The 21,195-nt window shown below is 42.3% G+C and overlaps 1 protein-coding gene across 2 annotated transcripts in view; it reads left to right on the forward strand.

Annotated features, from left to right (window-relative positions):
* TMEM87A (transmembrane protein 87A) overlaps positions 1-21,195 on the forward strand; it is a 260,059-nt gene that overhangs the window by 13,569 nt on the left and 225,295 nt on the right. For both annotated transcript variants that reach the window (XM_044271690.1, XM_044271691.1), the window contains exons 3-6: positions 3,248-3,336; positions 13,422-13,544; positions 18,274-18,324; positions 18,442-18,492. In XM_044271690.1, coding sequence (XP_044127625.1) covers positions 3,248-3,336; positions 13,422-13,544; positions 18,274-18,324; positions 18,442-18,492 — 314 coding nt within the window. The remainder of the gene's footprint in view (positions 1-3,247; positions 3,337-13,421; positions 13,545-18,273; positions 18,325-18,441; positions 18,493-21,195) is intronic.

The raw sequence follows: 21,195 nt of genomic DNA on the forward strand, positions 1-21,195 counted from the left end.
GTCGAGGGTTTAGACACATGGACTCCTTTCAGAGGAGCGAGTGTCCGGACTCGCAGCGCAGCCCCTGTCCTGAACTTCCAGCACTGCCGGGGTTGCATAGCATTATAGTGATTTATGAGGTCTTGAATGTCTGGAATGTACTGGATAAGGGCTCATGCACACGACAGTATGTCAAACAACAAAAAATACAGATGACGTCTGTGTGCATTCCGTATTTTGTGGAATGGAACAGCTCGACCCTAATAGAACAGTACTATCCTTGTCCATAATGCGGACAATAATAGGAACATGTTCTACATTATTTTTATTTTTTGCGGAATGGAAATGCAGACATACGGAAATAGAATGCACACGGAGTGACTTACGTTTGTGTTTTTTGTTTTTTTGCAGCCCCATTGAAATGAATAGTTCCGCATACTGTGCGCAAAAAAAAAATGAAACGGACACAGAAATAAAATATCTTCGTGTGCATGAGCCCTAACACTGACAGCATTGTGTTAGTGTTATCCAATACATTCTAGAACTGTAAGGGTTACATGCATCATAAATCAATATCATTCTATGTAACCCCTTCAGTGCTGGAAGCAGGACGAGTCTGGAGCGTGACACTCACTCGTTTGAAAGGGGCCATTAATGAAAATGTTTAATTGACCAGTTTTAGGGCTCCGCCACCAGACGGTTTTTACTTCTGCAGAAATGTCCTATCCTTGTCAACAAAATGAGCAAGAATAGGACATGTTCGTTTTTTTTTTTTTGTGGGTCAGCGGTATGGACGTACGGATGTGGACAGCACACATCTGTGCTGTCTGCATCTTTTGCAGCCCGATTGAGATGAATGGGTCAACATCCGATCCACCACAAACGTGGATTGAATGCAGACCAAAACTACGGCCATGTGCATGAGTCCTTAATTTATTACAATTGCAAATTGTTGCATTGTTAAATCCATCTAGAAATGTTTTTTCAAATTTCTTAATATTGCCCAACATTTTGATAAATTTGTTGCAAATAATGGCACCATTGCCTCCAGCAAAACCGACAGCATATGATCAATTTCCACCATGTAGCTTTTAATGATTTTATAAAAAAAAAAAAATATATATATATATATATATATATATATATATATATATATATATATATATATATATATATATATATATATCTGCTTGAAAAAGGTTCTAGTGCAGAACCGAAACGTTGCACCACCTGGGTGAATAAAGTTCACATATACTTTTTCTTGGAGTGCCGCCCATCTTTCTGGACTATATATATATATATATATATATATATATATATATATATATATATATATATATATATATATATATATATAATCTATCCACAAGGGCAGCGGCAATGCCCCGACAATATGGCTTGAGAAGAATAGGACTGCACTCCAGATGAAAGTGAAAAATAAGTGGAACTTTATTCACCCATGATATGGCAACTTTGCGACGTTTCGGCTCACAAGAGCCTTCTTCCAGCATAGAAACAGTGAAAATGACGACATATAAAGGCATGTCTAAAGTGACTAACCAATCGTATTTTGATTACAATCATGAATAAATTAAAAACATATGTTGCATATAAACAAAGTGCATGTGCGTAAAGTGACTTGTGCTTAAGAGATCCGCATCACAAGAACCTTATCCTTGCGTGTTAATCACATAAATGAATAATACAATGTGTACAATGAAGTGAGCAAGTATATCAGATGGAGATCGTAGAAATCGCACCTCTAGATGCAATGGCGTCCGCATACACCATCGTGTTTCCTTGAGCGTCTCCGTTCCTTCACTGCGCATGCCCAGAATCGCGTCATCCTCTGTCATACAGCTTTCATGTGATGCATGCGCTACATCCTAGTTACACCGGAGGCACCATTTTAGCAAAGGGCAACTTTGCCCAATAATTACATAGATACAATGCATAAGTGCCTTCAATGAACAGAACACTTTCCTATATGATATATTCAGCTGCAGTAGGTGTATCCTACTAAATCAGCATGTGGGGAAGGCGCCAACTTTGTCAAGATGGATCCTATCCACTACGCGGCATGTGTCAGAGGGGGACACGTCAATGTACCCAACCGGCACTGCCAGCTTAATTGCTGAAAAAACGCAGCCATAAGAGGAATTCTTAGAGGAAAGCATTACAAATAGAAATATGTCTGGAAATACGCAGTGAGAAGATTTTGGATGTTGCAGCACAATTCCATTATCATCAAAGAGGGCCAGTTCAACGATCTCCATCCAAGCTTCTTATAAAATTACAGTATAGTTCTAAAAGGCAAAGAAAAAATTAAGATTAACTACAGATTAATTACTCCGTATAATATACATTTTTGGTATTATCACCGTTTCAAGGCACAGATATACCAAACTAAGAAGGAAGAACAACACATACAGGGAAAATCTGGTTCAGCCTCAAAACAGACTTTTCATCTAAATTCTACATTAAGCCCTATTGGGTGCAGACTATCAAGGACATGAATCCATCTTAAGGCCCCATGCACACGGCCGTGGAACCGCGGCCTGGATTCCTCCTGAGAGCAGGAGCGCACGGCCAGTGTACCAGTGTATTACTGTACTGTGCCGGCAGCAGGGAGCGCACGGCGTCATAGCAACCAGTGACGCCGTGCGCTCCTGCTCTCAGGAGGGATCCAGGCCACGGTTCCACGGCCCGCACATGGCCGTGAACAACGGCTGTGTGCATGGGGCCCAATTCTCGCTTTTTCAAGATTGCCAGACGGTCGCCACCTCTCCTGGGCATTGCAATATGGTCAATTATCCAGCATCTTAGATCCCGTTCACCATGATGAAGGGATCCAAAATGTCTGGAAACCGGTAAATCGGTGTGACTTTTCCTAACACTTTTCCTTAGACATGCCTTTATATGTCGTCATTTTCACTGTTTCTATGCTGGAAGAAGGCTCTTGTGAGCCGAAACGTCGCAAAGTTGCCATATCATGGGTGAATAAAGTTCCACTTATTTTTCACTTTCATCTGGAGTGCAGTCCTATTTTTCTCAAGATATATAGAGATATATATCTATCAATTTTTATTTATTTTTTTGTTTAAGCCAAAGGCAAGAGTGACTGTGGCACAAAAATAAAATGCCTAATGTTTTGGTTTTTATTATTATTATTATTATTATTATTATTATTATTATTATTATTTTAAATCAACGTATTCAAACCTGGTTAAAAATGCTACCTCTTATGTTTTCATTTTTTTTCTCTTAGTTGAAGGTGGTCAGAAACCCTGCAGTAATTTTAACATCACTTGGTACTTGCGTCATTGCAACTGCTACAATGAAATTTCTGCATTTAAGGTTTGTCACCAGCATTTTTTGATAGGAAAGTTTGATTTTATGGAAGCCCCACTGTGTATCTTTGCGATGGAAGTAACAAATTATGGCAGCAGTCAAAGAGTTTCAGTAGTCAAAATTAACGCCAAAAAGTACATTCCTGCATGAAGTTTTCAGAAAACAGGTTACACAGAAAGTACACTTATTTGATCATTTTCTATGTATTACTTTTTACATATTTCTTTATTTTATATATTCATTCATTTACAGCTTTCACGGTTTATTGCTCGGTCATACAACTTACCACCCAAATGAATTTTACCTCCTTTTCTTCTCACTAATAGAGCTTTCATTTGGTGGTATTTCATTGCTGACATTTTTTTTTTTTTTTTTATATTAATCAAAATTTTTGCAAAAAAATGATTTTTCGGTTGTAAAATTTTTCTAATAAAACTACATTTCTATATAAATTTTTCTCAAAATGTATTGTTCTACATGTCTTTGATTTAAAAAAAAATGCAATAAGTGTTGGTTTGGGTAAAACTTATAGCGTTTACAAACTATGGTACAAAAATGTGAATTTCCGCAATTTGAAGCAGCTCTGACTTTCTGAGCACCTGTCATGTTTCCTGAGGTTCTACAATGCCCAGACAGTAGAAACACCGCACAAATGACCCCATTTCGGAAAGTAGACACCCTAAGGTATTCGCTGATGGGCATAGTGAGTTCATGGAATTTTTTTTTATTTTTTGTCACAAGTTAGCGGAAATTTTTTTTTTTTTTTTTTTTTTCTTACAAAGTCTCATATTCCACTAACCTGTGACAATTTTTATTTTTTATTTTACATGAACTCACCATACCTGTCAAGGAATACCTTGGGGTGTCTTCTTTCCAAAATGGGGTCACTTACTTGTGGGGTAGTTATACTGCCCTGTCATTTTAGGGGACCTGAAGCGTGAGAAGTAGTTTGGAATCCAAATGCGTAAAAAATGCCCTGTGAAATCATAAAGATACTCTTTAGAATTGGGGCCCCTTTGTGCACATAGGCTGCAAAAAGGTGTCACACATGTGGTATCCACGTACTCAGAAGAAGTAGGGCAATGTGTTTTGGGGGTGTATTTTTACATATACCCATGCTGGGTGAGAGAAATATCTCTCTAAAAGACAACTTGTCCCATTTTTATTTTTTTATACAAAGTTGTCATTTGACAGAGATATTTCTCTCACCCAGCATGAGTATATGTAAAAATACACCCCAAAACACATTGCCCTACTTCTCCTGAGTACGGCGATACCACATGGGTGACACTTTTTTGCAGCCTAGGTGCGCAAAGGGGCCCAAATTCCAATGAGTACCTTTTAGGAGAGCAGTTTTAGGCATTTGGATTCCAGACTTCTTCTCACGCTGTAGGGCCCCTAAAATGCCAGGGCAGTATAAATACCCCACATGTGACCCCATTTTGGAAAGAAGACACCCCAAGGTATTCCGTAAGGGGCATGGCGAGTTCCTAGAATATTTTTATTTATTTATTTATTTATTTTTTTGGCACAAGTTAGCGGAAAATGATTTTGTAAGACAAAAAAAAAGTAAAAAATCATTTTCCGCCATGCCCCTCATGGAATACCTTGGTGTCTTCTTTCCAAAATGGGGTCACTTGTGGGTTATTTATACTGCCCTGGCATTTTAGGGGCCCTAAAGTGTGAGAAGTCTGGAATATAAATGTCAAAAATTTTTTACACATTTGGATTCCGTGAGGAGTATGGTGAGTTCATGTGAGATTTTATTTTTTGTCACAAGTTAGTGGAATATGAGACTTTGTAAGAAAGAAAAAAAAAAAACAATTTCTGCTAACTTGTGCCCAAAAAAAATTTCTTCTATGAACTCGCCATGCCCCTCAAAAGCGATCTTTTTATAGCGCCGCAGCTATTTTACGGTGTTTTTGCAGTGATCAGAAAAAAAATAATTTCTGTCACTGTGGTTGGGCGGACTGAACGCAAGTGTGCGCACAAGATCAGGCCTGATCGGGCGAACACTGCGTTTTTTTTATAGAGCCTATAGAACATGTCCTATTCTTGTCTGCAATTGCGGACAAGAAAAGGCATATTCTATATAGTTCTGGCAATGTGCGGATCTGCAAAATGCGGAAAGCACATTGCCGGTGTCTGTGTTTTGCGGATCCGCAAAACACATACAGATGTCTGAATGGAGCCTTACAGGGGGGTGATCAATGACGGGGCGGGGGGGGGGGGGTGATCAGGGGTTAGTAAGGGGTTAATAAGTGACAGGGAGGTGGGTGGTGTAGTGTAGTGGTGTTTTGTGCTACTTAAAGAGCTGCCTGTGTCCTCTGGTGGTTGATCCAAGCAAAAGGGACCACCAGAGGAACAGGTAGCAGGTATATCAGACGCTGTTAACAAAACAGCGTCTGATATACCTTTCAAGGGTTAAAAAATCTATCGCCGCTGGCAGGCTGTAGATGAATTAGTTTACCTCCCGATCCTGTGAACGCGCACTCCTGTGTGCGCGCGTTCACAGGAAATCTCGCGTCTCGTGAGATGTCACGCCAGCGCGTCAAGGAGGAACAAATCGACCGACTCTGAAACGCAATCCGGCTTCTCTCACCCCACTAAAGTTATTTTTCATTTTTGGGCTACTTTAAATCCTTATACTGCGATTTATCTATATATAGTCCTCTTACTCTTTTTCATTCAGTAGTTTCTTCAAAAAACTCACTTTTATAATATGTAAATTACCTCTCTACCAGCAAGTAGGGCGTCTACTTGCTGGTAGCAGCCGCATCCTCCTTTCAAATAAACTCCCCCTCGTCCTGTTGATTGACAGGGCCAGCGAGTGCTCTCGTCCTCTGGCTTCCCCTGTCTGCCTTCTAAATCTGGCGCCTGAGCCGCATCTGTCTTCTGCACAGATGATGTCACATCTACACCTGGCACAGGCGCAGTCAGGAGGGAGCGGTCGAGCGAGCGTCCTCTTCTCAGTGCGCCTGCGCCGACTGAAAAATTACTTTAGTGGGGTCATAGAAGCCCTTTAACCGCCTCCCGACCGCCTAATGCAGGGATGCGTCCTGCGGGCGGCTGGGTTATTCCTTGTTGACGCATCGGCGCGTCCTCTCGCGAGACGCGAGATTTCTTGTGAACGCGCGCTCACAGGATCGGAAGGTAAAGGAGTTGATCTAGAGCCTGCCAGCGGCGATCATTCATTGGCAGGCTGTAGATGCAATTTCTTTTTAACCCTTGAAAGGTATATCAGACGCTGTTTTGTTGTAGTGCACCAAGCACTACACTACACCACGCCCCCCCTGTCGCTTATTAACCCCTGATTCCCCCCCCCAATATAGACTCCCTGATCACCCCCCTGTAAGGCTCTATTCAGACGTGCAAAACACGGACACCGGCAATGTGCTTTCCGCATTTTGCGGATCCTCACATTGCCAGAACTATATAGGACATGTTCTATAGGCTCTACAAAAAACGCAGTGTTCGCCCGATCAGGCCTGATCTTGTGCGCACACTTGCGTTCAGTCTGCCCCACCGCAGTGACAGATTTTTTTTTTTTTTTTTTTTCTGATCCCTGCAAAAACACCATAAAATCGCTGCGGCGCTATTAAGATCACTTTTGAGGGGCATAGCTAGTTCATAGTTCAATTTTTTTTTTTTGTGGCACAAGTTTATTTTTTCTTACAAAGTCTCACATTCCACTAACTTGTGACAAAAAAATTTAATCTCGCATGAACTCGCCATACCCCTCACGGAATCCAAATGCGTAAATATTTTTAGACATTTATATTCCAGACTTCTTCTCACGTTTTAGGGCCCCTAAAATGTCAGGGCAGTATAAATACCCCACAAGTGACCCCATTTTGGAAAGAAGACACCCCAAGGTATTTCGTGAGGGGCATGGCGAGTTCATGTACAATTGTGTTTTTTGTCACAAGTTAGTGGAATATGAGACTTTGTAAGAGAAAAAATAAAAATAAAATCTTTTTCCGCTAACTTGTGCAAAAAATATATATATATTCCCCTCACCCATCACAGCACCCCATGCGACCAGGGACCTCCCATCCGGGACAGGAAACCTGAGAAGATAACAGGTTCACACCCCCCACCAAGCACCAGTTCAGGTTTCCTCTCCTCCAGATATGAAGTTCCTGGGAAGTTCTAAAGATGGTTCTCGTCTGCAGCTGGGACGCGAGATTAGCCTGAGAGAGAAAAAAGCCTCTCGGGCTATGAGCTGAGCGCTGTGATTGGCCAGCGCTGCAGCATGGGAGAAGGAGGCGCCGGCAGGTTCCCCTGGGTGGAGCCTAACTGTAAAGATACCGGAGGCATTAACGGGAGAACGGAGTGGCGCCCAGGTATAACAGTAAGTGCAGGGGGGTCCCTAGGCACCGCTCTACATGCCTGTATAGTTACTTTAGAAGTTTTATTCTGGTGAAAGGTCCTCTTTAAAGCTGTCAGAGCTACAATGCAACTTGAGGATGTGAAATAGGCTAAGTCAACAGCAGATCTAGCTTTTCAGGGATTAGGCCCCCGGAAGCATAGGGTCTTCACCATTCATGAAAACGCCCAAGCATTAATTAAAAAGGAATGGAAAAATCCTGATAGGAAGTTTTTTATCCCAAACTCAGTTGAAAGGAAATATCCCTTTGATAAGAAAGAAGCAGCTATTTGGGATAAGGCCCCTACAGTAGACGCCCCGGTAGCAAAGATCGCCAAGAAGTCTGCTCTACCGTTTGATGATTTGGGTAGCCTGTCTGACCCTTTAGACAAAAAAGCGGATATTCATTTTAAAAAGGTGTGGGAATCGACCTCTGCCTGCCTGAGACATGCTGTCGCAGGATCATGGGTTTCAAGATCACTGCATATCTGGTTGGAACAGTTAGAACAGCATCTCAGTGAAAAGAAGCCAAGAGAGGAAGTTTTGGCCTCCCTTTCTACCTTTTTTTTAAAGCCGCTGACTTTTTAGCAGATGCCTCCACGGATATGATTAGGTTTTCGGCCAGATCATCCGCCATGTCTAATGTGGCTAGGAGAGTTATCTGGCTGAAATACTGGAAAGCAGATCAGGGCTCGAAGGCCAGACTGTGCTCCATCCCTTGTGAAGGTGACAGACTTTTTGAGTCATCTCTTGACGACATACTTGAAAAAGCCTCAGACAAAAAGAAGGGCTTTCCAGTTCCTCAAGGCCCCCCCTTTTTTTCGTAGATACCAAAATAAAAAACAAAGGGGTGGACAGTACGACAGAAGGGAAAAGGATAGATTTCCTAAGAAATCCGGAGGTTTCCTTTTTAAGCCCCAGGACCCAAGACCTAAGGATAAGCAATGATGCCAAATCCCAGGTAGGGGGAAGATTATCTCTTTTTCTCCCAGCCTGGAAAACGGTAACCAAAAATGGTTGAATCCTGGGAGGGATTGGAGAGGGGTTCCGGTTGGAATTTCTGACCCTTCCCCGGGATTCATTCGTTCAGACAGACTGCCCCAAGGACCAAATAAAAAAAACAGGCCTTAGAGTCAGAGGTGTTGCTTCTTCTACGCAAGGGGGTAGTAGTCCCGGTTCCACAGGCAGAGAGGGGCAAGGGATTTTACTCTCCTCCCTTTTTTTTTTTTTTAAATAGTGAAAAAACCCAATGACTCCTTCCGAGTAATCCTAAACTTAAACTTAAACAGGTTTCTCAAATACAAGAAGTTTCGCATGGAGACCATAAGATCAACCATAGATCTCTTATCAAGAAATTGCTGGATGGCGACTCTAGGAGCATATTACTATGTGCCAATTCATGCGTCCTCCCCAAAAATTTTAAGGGCGGCGGTCTGGGTTCAGGGAGAGTGTCTACACCTGCAGTACAAAGCCCTACCTTTTGGGGTTTCACAAGCCCCCAGAATCTTTACAAAAGTGATTGCGGAGGTGGCTTTCTTTCTAAGATTGTCAGGGGTTACATTGCTGCCATATCTAGACAACTTCCTGTTTATTTCCCAAACAAAAGGAAAATTAAACCAAAACATCAGTGTTTCCTGCTCCCTGTTAAAAAAAACAAAAAAAAAAAAACCTGGGCTGGAAAATAAATTGGGAAAAGTCTTGCCTGTCACAATCTCAGACCTGTGTGTTTTTAGGCATCCTGTTAGATTCCCAGGTAATTTCCATCAGGGAACATGTTTGGGATCTTTTCAGATCTTACCTTTGTTCGTTCAGAAGGGTGATTGCAGTACTAGGCCACCTGACTGCAACAATTCTGGCAGTCCCATATGCGCAGGCCCATACAAGGAAGCTACCAATGGGACGGTTACAAACAGTCATTAGATCAGACTTTCCATTTATCCTCGGAAGCGAGGATGTCTCTCCTTTGGTGGACAGTGCCTAAGAATCTTTTAGCAGGGGTACCCTGGTCTTTTCAGGATCCGATACTAATAACTACGGATGCCAGCCCATGGGGGTGGGGAGCTCACTCGGAGAACAAAGGCTGGCAAGGGAGGTGGGATTTGAACACCAGGAAAGCCATCTCAAACATCAAAGAGCTAAAGGCAGTGGAAATGCCGTTAAAAGCAATAGTTCCGGGCATATCCCACAAGAAAATAATTCAAGACTCTGACAACTCAACAATAGTCGCATACGTCAACCATCAAGGTGGAACGAGGGTACCTTCTCTGCCAAAACTTTGTCACCAGATTTTCCAGCTGGCAGAACAGAAACATCTGTCCCTGTCAGCAGCCCACATAAAAGGGAAGGAGAACATAGTGGGGAGGGGAAGGAGAACAAAAAAGTAGAGAGATTCTTCTCCCTAAATCGTTCGGACAATCCAACAGCTCTAGACAGATTGGCACAGGACTGGTGTCAGGAGGAGGGTTATGCCTTCCCTCCTTTTTCCCTAATTCCACAGGTCCTAAAGAAAGTCCAGAGGGAGAGAGCGATAATTACCCTAGTTGCCCCAGTATGGCTGAAAATATCCTGGTACTCCAGCCTCCTAGACTTAGCGATAGCCCCTCCCCCTCCCAGATTCTGCCTCCTCAGGAGGATCTATTGTAGCAAGGCCCGATCCTGCATCCCAATCCAAAAATCTTGCACCTGGCAGTGTGGAGACTGAAAGGGGGATTTGGTTAGGTCGAGGCCACTCCCGTCCTTTCAGCCAAAAGTGGTTACGGACTTCCATAGAAGTCATGATGTTATCCTTCCATCTTTCTGCACAAATCCTTCCAATGATTTAGAAAGGGAGTATCATTGCCTGGACGTTAAGAGTCTGTTAACTTATTTGGAGTCTACCTCGGCCTGGAGGTTGGAAGAAAATCTCCTTATCCAGTTTTGGGGTAGAAATAAGGGGTGGAAAGTGTCCACGGCAGTCATTGCCAGATGGGTCAAAAGGGCCATTTCCAAGGCCTACCTAGCACACCCTGTGCGGTGGCTATGTCCTGAGCCGAGAAGGCAGATGCCTCTCTGGCTCAAATTTGTAGAGCAACAACGTGGAGTTCTCCACATTCTTAAAGCATTACAGGCTCCAACTTCAAGCGGATATCGCCTTTGGTAGGAAGGTGCTTCAGGCACTGGTCCCTCCATAATTTCCTCATTAATAGTCTATCTCGCATGGGGTGCCGTCATGGGTGAGGGGAAAACAATATTGCTTACCGGTAATTGGTTTTCTCGATACCCTCTAGTTCTGAAGAGATATAATATACCGTATTGGATCTTTCTTTCTTTCTTTCTTTCTTTCTTTCTCATAGAATTTGATGAGTTAGTGGAAATTGATATTTTTTTTGGTTTTTCTCACAAAGTCTCCCTTTCCGCTAACTTGTGACAAAAAGTTCTATCTTTCATGGACTCAATATGCCCCTCAGCGAATACCTTGGGGTGTCTACTTTCCGAAATGGGGTCACTTGTGGGGTGTGTTTACTGTTCTGCCATTTTGGGCGGGGCTAAATTGTGAGGAACCCTGTAAAGCCTAAAGGTACTCGTTGGACTTTCGGCCCCTTTGCGCACCTAGGCTGCAAAAAAGTGTCACATGTGGTATCGCCGACCTCAGGAGAAGTAGGGCAATGTGTTTTGGCATGTATTTTTACATATACCCATGCTGGGTGAGAGAAATCTCTGTAAAATGACAACTTTGTATAAGAAAAATGGGAAAAGTTGTCTTTTACAGAGATACACCCCAAAACACATTGCCCTACTTCTCCTGAGTACGGCGATGCCACATGTGTGACACTTTTTTGCAGCCTAGGTGCGCAAAGGGGCAAAAAATGCCAATGAGTATCTTTACGATTTCACAGGGCATTTTTTACGCATTTGGATTCCAAACTACTTCTCATGCTTTAGGACCCCTAAAATGCCAGGGCAGTATAAATACCCCACAAGTGACCCCATTTTGGAAAGAAGACACCCGCCAAGGTATTCCGTAAGGGGTATGGTGAGTTCATGTAAAATTTTATTTTTTGTCACAAGTTAGTGGAATAAGAGACTTTGTAGGAAAAAAAAAAAATTTTCCGCTAACTTGTGACAAAAAAATATAAACTTCCATGAACTCACTATGCCCATCAGTGAATACCTTAGGGTGTCTGCTTTCCGAAATTGGGTCATTTGTGGGGTGTTTCTACTGTCTGGGCATTGTAGAACCTCAGGAAACATGACAGGTGCTCAGAAAGTCATATTGCGTAAATTCACATTTTTTCACTATAGTTTGTAAACGCTATAACTTTTACCCAAACCAATAAATATACACTTATTGCATTTTTTTTTTATCAAAGACATGTATAACAATAAATTTTGAGAAAAATTTATATAGAAATGTAGTTTTATTTGAAAAATAAGATGCAGACAACACACATGGTGCATAGCATATCTTTTGGGGTCCCCTAGAAGTGAATAGGTCCGCATCTTGGGCTACTTTCACACTGGCGTTCGGTGCGGATCTGTCTTGTATCGGCACAGACGGATCCGTACCGATAATGCAAACTCTTGTATCCGTTCAAAAAGGATCTGTTTGAATTATTCATAAAAAAACGGATCCGTCCCAGTTGACTTACAATGTAAGTCAGGAAGGATCCGTTTGGCTCTGCATCGTCAGGCGGACACCAAAACGCTGCAAGCTGCGTTTTAGTGACTGCCTCAAAACGCAATGGAGACCAAACACAGCCAAATTGATGCATTCTGAACAGATCCTTATCTATTCAGAATGCATTGGGGCTGAACTGGGCCGCTTGTGAGAGCCCTTAAACGGATCTCACAAGCAGACCCATAAACGCCAGTGTGAAAGTAGCCTAATCCGCAAAATTGCAGATCAGATGAGGAAAGCAACAATGGCCATCTGAATGAGCCCTGATCCTTAAGCAAATTATGTGATCGGAGTGCTGACTCTCCTAACCCCTCGGATCACAGCTTTCCATTCTCCTCTCACTTGTCGCCACTCCCTCTCGTGTCCTGATTGACAGGACTAGGCATTGTCACTGTTCGGATGCCTGGCCCTGAAATATCACGCTTAAACTAGTGAGACTTCATCAGCGCATGTGTGGTTGATCTTAGTAGGCTTTATCCACATAAGATAGGAATTGAGCAATACAGAAAATGGCATCGGTGCTTGTGCATGAAGATCAAGAGGAGATTCTCTCTGCTGAGTTCTGCAAGCCACAAGCATCCATGACCTCAGTCCCAACTTGGAAGTGAACTCTCTCAACTTTGATTCTAGATCAGCAAGGCTGAGCGTCCTCTCTTCCACAAGGAGACCGACATAATAGATGTTTAGGCAATGCAGATCTCTGTGGTTGGAGAGCCTCCTAAGATCAACAACACATGTAACAATGAAGTCAATCTGACTCTTTCAAGCTCCTCCTGCTCTGTAACATGCTGCCTGTAGCTCATGTTGGATTTACATGTTACATTTTCTTTTTACAGTTAAAGGGTATCTGCATGTTTTTATTTTATTAAGGAGCCAGCACAACCCTGGCTGTACTGTGTGATTTGTGTATTGTGTGATTGACAATGGACCATTGATTTCTTCTCAGTATTTTTTAGGGATTGGTTGACTTGGAAGTGTTTTTATTCTACAAATATAATTTAGCACTTGCATCCATCTGCTTTTGTAAATATCTTAACGTGGAGCATTCCTTACTTCTTTTTGTAGAAAGATAATATGTTCAATTATCTTGGCTCTGGTCCTTCCTTTACTATACGTCCTGGGTGGACAGGCTCCTTCACCAGAAACTCAAACCAAATTTCTTACTGTGAAAATCCAACGAAACCTCAGGTATGAAGACAGACTTATTGACAACTGAGAGATATTTAGATATTTTTTTTGAGCTTAAAGAGGTTGTCACATCTTGGACATTGGGGGCATATCACTCTGGGACCCACACCTATCCTTAGAACGGAGCCCGCAAAGTGTAGGAGGATGCACCACGCGTGCATGGCCGTCCTCTATTAATTTCTGTGGGACTGCTGAAAATGGGCGTACGCCCATAGAGCTACATCCTATAGACATACAGCAGTGAACAGGAAGAAAGAAGGGAGACTACCTGTGCGCACCGTCTCACCCCTACTGCTGATCGACGGGGGTGTCAGACCCCCGCTGATCTGATATTGCCCAGACAACCCCTTTAACTAGGCTGTACAGACTTTTAACACCTTCAATGCAATTACATTTGGCCTGTCAGCTATGCCAACTGTGATTTTCCGCCCCACTTATACTTCTTACCATGTCCAGAGAGGCGCACATGGACGACCACTTCACCATTCACAACTGACACCTTTTAACAACTGATGCGAGACTGGCCCTGTTCTCAAGACAAGTGCTCATCCCACTCTAGGATTTGCACCTATCGGACTTGGGCCTCATGCACACGGCCGTTGTTTGGGTCCGCATCTGAGCCGCCGTTTTGGCGGCTCGGATGCGGACCCGTTCATTAAAAAAATATATATATATACACAGGTCCTTCTAAAAAAAATTAGCATATTGTGATAAAGTTCATTATTTTCTGTAATGTACTGATAAACATTAGACTTTCATATATTTTAGATTCATTACACACCAACTGAAGTAGTTCAAGCCTTTTATTGTTTTAATATTGATGATTTTGGCATACAGCTCATGAAAACCCCAAATTCCGATCTAAAAAAATTAGCATATCATGAAAAGGTTCTCTAAACGAGCTATTAACCTAATCATCTGAATCAACTAATTATCTCTAAACACCTGCAAAAGATTCCTGAGGCTTTTAAAAACTCCCAGCCTGGTTCATTACTCAAAACCGCAATCATGGGTAAGACTGCCGACCTGACTGCTGTCCAGAAGGCCATCATTGTCACACTCGGGCAAGAGGGTAAGACACAGAAAGAAATTTCTGAACGAATAGGCTGTTCCCAGAGTGCTGTATCAAGGCACCTCAGTGGGAAGTCTGTGGGAAGGAAAAAGTGTGGCAGAAAACGCTGCACAACGAGAAGAGGTGACCGGACCCTGAGGAAGATTGTGGAGAAGGACCGATTCCAGACCTTTGGGGACCTGCGGAAGCAGTGGACTGAGTCTGGAGTAGAAACATCCAGAGCCACCGTGTACAGGCGTGTGCAGGAAATGGGCTACAGGTGCCGCATTCCCCAGGTCAAGCCACTTTTGAACCAGAAACAGCGGCAGAAGCGCCTGACCTGGGCTACAGAGAAGCAGCACTGGACTGTTGCTCAGTGGTCCAAAGTACTTTTTTCGGATGAAAGCAAATTTTGCATGTCATTCGGAAATCAAGGTGCCAGAGTCTGGAGGAAGACTGGGGAGAGGGAAATGCCTGAAGTCCAGTGTCAAGTACCCACAGTCAGTGATGGTCTGGGGTGCCATGTCAGCTGCTGGTGTTGGTCCACTGTATTTTATCAAGGGCAGGGTCAATGCAGCTAGCTATCAGGAGATTTTGGAGCACTTCATGCTTCCATCTGCTGAAAAGCTTTATGGAGATGAAGATTTCATTTTTCAGCACGACCTGGCACCTGCTCACAGTGCCAAAACCACTGGTAAATGGTTTACTGACCATGGTATTACTGTGCTCAATTGGCCTGCCAACTCTCCTGACCTGAACCCCATAGAGAATCTGTGGGATATTGGGAAGAGAAAGTTGAGAGACGCAAGACCCAACACTCTGGATGAGCTTAAGGCCGCTATCGAAGCATCCTGGGCCTCCATAACACCTCAGCAGTGCCACAGGCTGATTGCCTCCATGCCACGCCGCATTGAAGCAGTCATTTCTGCAAAAGGATTCCCGACCAAGTATTGAGTGCATAACTGAACATAATTATTTGAAGGTTGACTTTTTTTTGTATTAAAAACACTTTTCTTTTATTGGTCGGATGAAATATGCTAATTTTTTTTGATAGGAATTTTGGGTTTTCATGAGCTGTATGCCAAAATCATCAATATTAAAACAATAAAAGGCTTGAACTACTTCAGTTGGTGTGTAATGAATCTAACATATATGATAGTCTAATGTTTATCAGTACATTACAGAAAATAATGAACTTTATCACAATATGCAGATTTTTTGAGAAGGACCTGTATAACGTGTCCTTTTTTTGTCCGCAAAACTGACAGTTATATCAATGGCCGCCCGTTCCGTTCTGCGAATTGCGGAAGGCACACAGACGGCTTCCGTTTTTTGCGGACCGCAAAAAAAACGGCACGGTCGTGTGCATGTAGCCTTATGCTGTCAATATACCATAAATGGTGAAGATGGTAGGAAATAACACTTCTACCCTGGGCCAGTGTTTCTCCCTTATTTATGAAAAAATCCCAAATTCACAATTTTCAAAATTTCAATTTCTGTGCTTTTAAATGAGAATCACTGCCTCATAAAATATTTATTACTTAACATTTCCCATCTGTCTACTTTAAGTTGGCATCATTTTGTAAATGTCATTTTATTTTTTTAGGACATTAGAACGCCTAGAATTTTAGAAGAATTTCTTAAAATTTTTAAGAAAATTTCCGAAACCTTTTTTAAGGACCAGCCAAACAAAACTCAATATTTATAACCCTGATTCTGCAGTTTACAGAAAAACCCAAAATGTGGTCGTAAACTGATGGAAGGGCGCAGAAGAAAAGAAGCGCCATATGGTTTTTGGAAGGCAGATTTTGCTGGACTGGTTTTTAAATGCCATGTCCCATTTGAAGCCCCCCTGATGCACCCTTACAGTAGCAACTCCCAAAAAGTGACCCTATTTTGGAAACTAGGGGATACGATACCAGTTTTATTGGTACTATTTTGGGGGTACAGATTAAATTTTTGGTTTGATTCAACTTTATTGTCATTACACACATATATAAATACAGAGTAACGAAATACAGTTTGCATCTAATCGGAAGTGCAAAGAGCAGCAAGTGCAATAAAAACTAGTTATATACAGATACGGGTAGTCTAGAAGGTAGGAATAGTTATGTGCAAATAGGTTAAGTATACAGGTGTTTCTATTGCTATACAGAGAGCAAATATACAGATGTACTATTGACAAATATACAGATGTGCTGATGTATACATATACACGGATATGCTGATGTATATGTATATAACAGAGACTTATGCCATCATAGTCTCCCAAACTAGAACAGTAACCAATGTTAACATACAGTGAATATTAAGAATGAATGACGGTCATAGTAATGGGAGGGATGGAGGGGAGAAGTGTAGAGGGTTAAATGAGTGTGGATGGAAAGGTTAATTGGGGGACTGAGTTCAGTAGATTGACAGCTGTGGGAAAGAAGCTGTTCCTAGACCTGCTGGTTATAGTCTGAAGGGTCCTGTAGCGGCTTCTAGAGGAAAAGAGCTGGAAGAGTTTATTGGCAGGATAAGAGGAGTCCCTAAGAATGATGCATGCTCAGCATAGGCATCTCTTCTTGTGATCATCCTAAATGGCAGGAAGTTGGGTCCCTGTGATGCGTTGGGCAGTTTTCACCACCCGCTGCAGCCACAGAGCAATTCTAATACCAAACTGTAACACAGGATGGTCAGGATGCTCTCTTTCGCTCAGCAGTAGAAGTTACCCAGTATATGATTTTAATTTCTCTTTCTTATGTTTTTTATGAACCAAGGAGGCCGTTTTTATTTTTTACAACATTCATCTGACAGGGTAAATCATGTGCTATTTTTATAGAGCAGGTTGTTACGGACGCAATGATATCAAATATGTCAACTTTGTTTCAGTTTTACATAGCATTTTAAAAAATAAATAAATGTGTCTTTTCTGAACTCCATATTATTATTTTTTTTCTGTCTATCGTCTTTTGCAGGGGCTCGTTTTTTGCAGGAAGAGTTTGTTTTTTATTGGGTACATATATATTTTTTCATTACACTTTATGGAGCAAGACGACCAAAAAAGTGGTTGTTTTGGCACTTTTTTTTTTTTTTTTTTGGGGTCTGATTCCCTATGCAATGCATTACAATACATCTGTAATGTAATGCATTGCCTGTTAGTGTATTACTCAGTGTAATACACTAACAGGTTGCCTAGGAGACCCAGCCTGAAGCCCCCGTAGAAGGCAGGTCCTGATGCCGTGCAAGGCATTGGGCAGCCTGTGCATGGCATCGGGCTGCCTTGTCACCCATCGGGCCCCCGCCACATCATCGCGGGGACCCGATGGGCTTACTCATCCACCGCATGCACCTTCTATACTGTGGTTAGCGCTGACCGTGGCATAGAAGGGGTTAATCTGCCGGCATCGGCTTTTACAGAGATGCTGGCGGAGACAGCAGGGGCCCCGCTATCGGGGACTGCCGGGCCCCTGCAGTGATCGGGCATGCACCGCTTTGGTGCCCGTCCGATCACCATGGCGTAATAGAATGTAAAAATGCGGCATTACGTCATATGTCGGCAAGGGGTTAAAGTGAATTTGGGTTAATCTATTAACATTTTATCACATATAATATAGTACACTGAGGAACACCATCATGTTTTATATGTTTATTCTTTTATGCAATGAAATGATGACTAACTTCTATGGTTTTCAGATACGATGTAAGGAAAGCCTGCCACTTGTTGTAGATGACAGCAGTCTTGAGGTATATTACTTTTGCTTTTTTTTTATCAAAACTGTGTGTTTTTATTTATATTTTTTCCTCATAATCATTGTTCTTAGTAGTGTACATGGATATGTAACTAATGCATTTTTTTTCTAGAAAAAAGATAATGTGGCCACGCTTAATACTACCGTATGTCCTGCTACACAGGCAAGTATTATATATAAATAAGTGGGTTAATTAAGCTGCTTTGTTTTACCTGTTTGACCCATTTTTAGGTTTCTAGCAGTGTTTTTGGCCATGTGTGCTCGCATATCTCGTATATGGACAAAAGTATTTGGACATACTTGTAGTGTGACTTTACGGTACAGCCACAGGGTCAGGTTTCTGCATGCAGTTTTGGAAGCCAAAGCCAGGAGTCAATTAACCCTTTCGCTACCAACGCCATACATGTATGGTGCTGGTGCGATCCTTAAACATTTTGAAATAGCAGAGGCCCGCGGCTAATGTTCGTGACCAGCAATAATGTCGATCGCAGACATTGCAGTCTTTCGATGCCGTGATCATGGCATCTAAACTGTGAACAACCTTGAAAAAACGAAGTGTTGGAAATTGTAGCCTCCTCTTATGCCATTTTCCAATACGGCGAATGGCGTAACAGAAAAAAAGTTTGCCATTTTTTCATCACTTCTCTTACACCAAAAAATTTAGTAAAATGTGATCAATAAGACACACACACTCAAAATTGTTATAAAAACTACACATCATTCTGGAAAAAAGGAGTCCCCACATAGCTCAGTAGACATAATTATACAAAAGCTATTGGGGGTCAGAATATGGTGATGTGAAGAAAAAAAAAAGATAGAGAGAGAGATATATTTTTTATATATATATATATATATATATATACACACACACACGAAAAAGTATGTGAACCCTTTGGAATTATATAGATTTCTGCACAAATTGGTCATAAAATGTGTCCTGATTTTCATCTAAGTCGCCACACTAGACAATCAGTCTGCTTAAACTAATAACACACAAATAATTAAATTAAATGTTACCATGTTTTTATTGAACACACCATGTAAACATTCACAGTGCAGGTGGAAAAAGTATGTGAACCCTTGGATTTAATAAATAACTGGTTGAACCTCCTTTGGCAGCAAAAACGTCAACCAAACGTTTCCTGTAGTTGCAGATCAGACGTGCACAACGGTCAGGAGTAATTCTTGACCATTCCTCTTTACAGAACTGTTTCAGTTCAGCAATATTCTCGGGATGTGTGGTGTGAATCGCTTTCTTGAGGTCATGCCACAGCATCTCAATCGGGTTGAGGTTAGGACTCTGACTGGGCCACTCCAGAAGGCGCATTTTATTCTGTTTAAGCCATTCTGTTGTTGATTTACTAATATGCTTTGGGTCGTTTGTCCTGTTGCAACACCCATCTTCTGTTGAGCTTCAGCTGGTGGACAGATGGCCTTAAGTTCTCCTGCAAAATGTCTTGCTAAATTTGGGAATTCATTTTTCCTTCGATGATGGCAATCTGTCCAGCCCCTGACGCAGCAAAGCAGCCCCAAACCAGATGCCCCCACCACCATATTTCAGATTTGGGATGAGGTTTTGATGTTGGTGTGCTGTGCCTCTTTTCTCCACACATAGTGTTGTGTGTTTCTTCCAAACAACTCAACTTTGGTTTCATCTGTCCACAGAATATTTTGCCAGTACTGCTGTGGATTATTGAGCAGTCTGCGCTAGAGTTGTTGCGATACCAAATTTTTGGATCGGTTTCGATACCATCAAAAAGTATTGCGATACTCGATACCACGCAAAAAAAAATAAACCAAAAAAGCCACGTGCATTCCGCATTTTTAAGAATGGCGAATCGCGCAGTTTTTATTTTTTTCTGTTCCGGCATTCACCACCTAGATATTTTTTTTAAATATTTTAATAGTTTGGACTTTTCTGACGTGGCGATATGTAATATGTTTATATATTTTATTTGTGAAATTGGGAAAAGGGGGTGATTTATACTTCATATTTTGGTGGGGTTTTTTTTTTACACTTTTTATTTAAAAACTATTTCCCCCCTTAGGGGCTAGAACCTCGGATCTTTCATCCCTTGTCCTATTCAGCCTGATATCTCTATCAGGGTGAATAGGACTTCACACTGTCCCTGCTTCTCTGTGCTTTGTACACACAGCATCAGGGATGTTACCATGGCAACCAGGGCTTCTGTAGCGTCTTGGCTGCCATGGTAACCGATCGGAGCCCCAGGCTTACACAGCTGGGGCTCCGATCAGAAGCTGCCACTGCACCACCAATGAGGGGGAGGGGAGAGGGGCCGGCGCACTGTGCCACCAATGATTTTAATGGGATGGGGGGTTGAGGGGGGGCACACTGCAACACCAATGATAATTACCCCTTTATACAGGAGGCGGGTACTGGCAGATTAGCGGCAGTTAACCCCTTAGGTGTCGCACCTGAGTGGTTAACTGCCGCTGATCGCAGCTCCCTGATTCTGCTGCCGGCACCCGTCTCCTGTATTATGTTAAAGACTGACTACTTTATATGGGACTCCAGACTTTCACTGTTAGGCTACACGCCGGTCCGTTCGCCCACAGTGCCCCATTACTGTCTCCTATCCTGCTCCACGTGCTGCTGATTACTATCGGAGTGATGGGAGGAGACATCAGCTTCACTAGTGGGCGTTCCTTCTCCCTGGCTGTAGCGCTGTCCAATCGCAGCGCGGGGAGAAGGAACGTCCACTAGTAAAGCTGATGTCTCCTCCCATCGCTCCGATAGTAATCAGGCATCGTCTTATTATATTTTAGAAGACACCTATGAAATTTCCCGTCAAAAAATTGCTTGTTGGTTGAATAAAAGTAACTTTAAGCCAAAATTTGCCAGGGG

Source organism: Bufo gargarizans, chromosome 11 (assembly GCF_014858855.1).
Source record: "Bufo gargarizans isolate SCDJY-AF-19 chromosome 11, ASM1485885v1, whole genome shotgun sequence".
NCBI classification, from domain to species: Eukaryota; Metazoa; Chordata; class Amphibia; order Anura; family Bufonidae; genus Bufo; species Bufo gargarizans.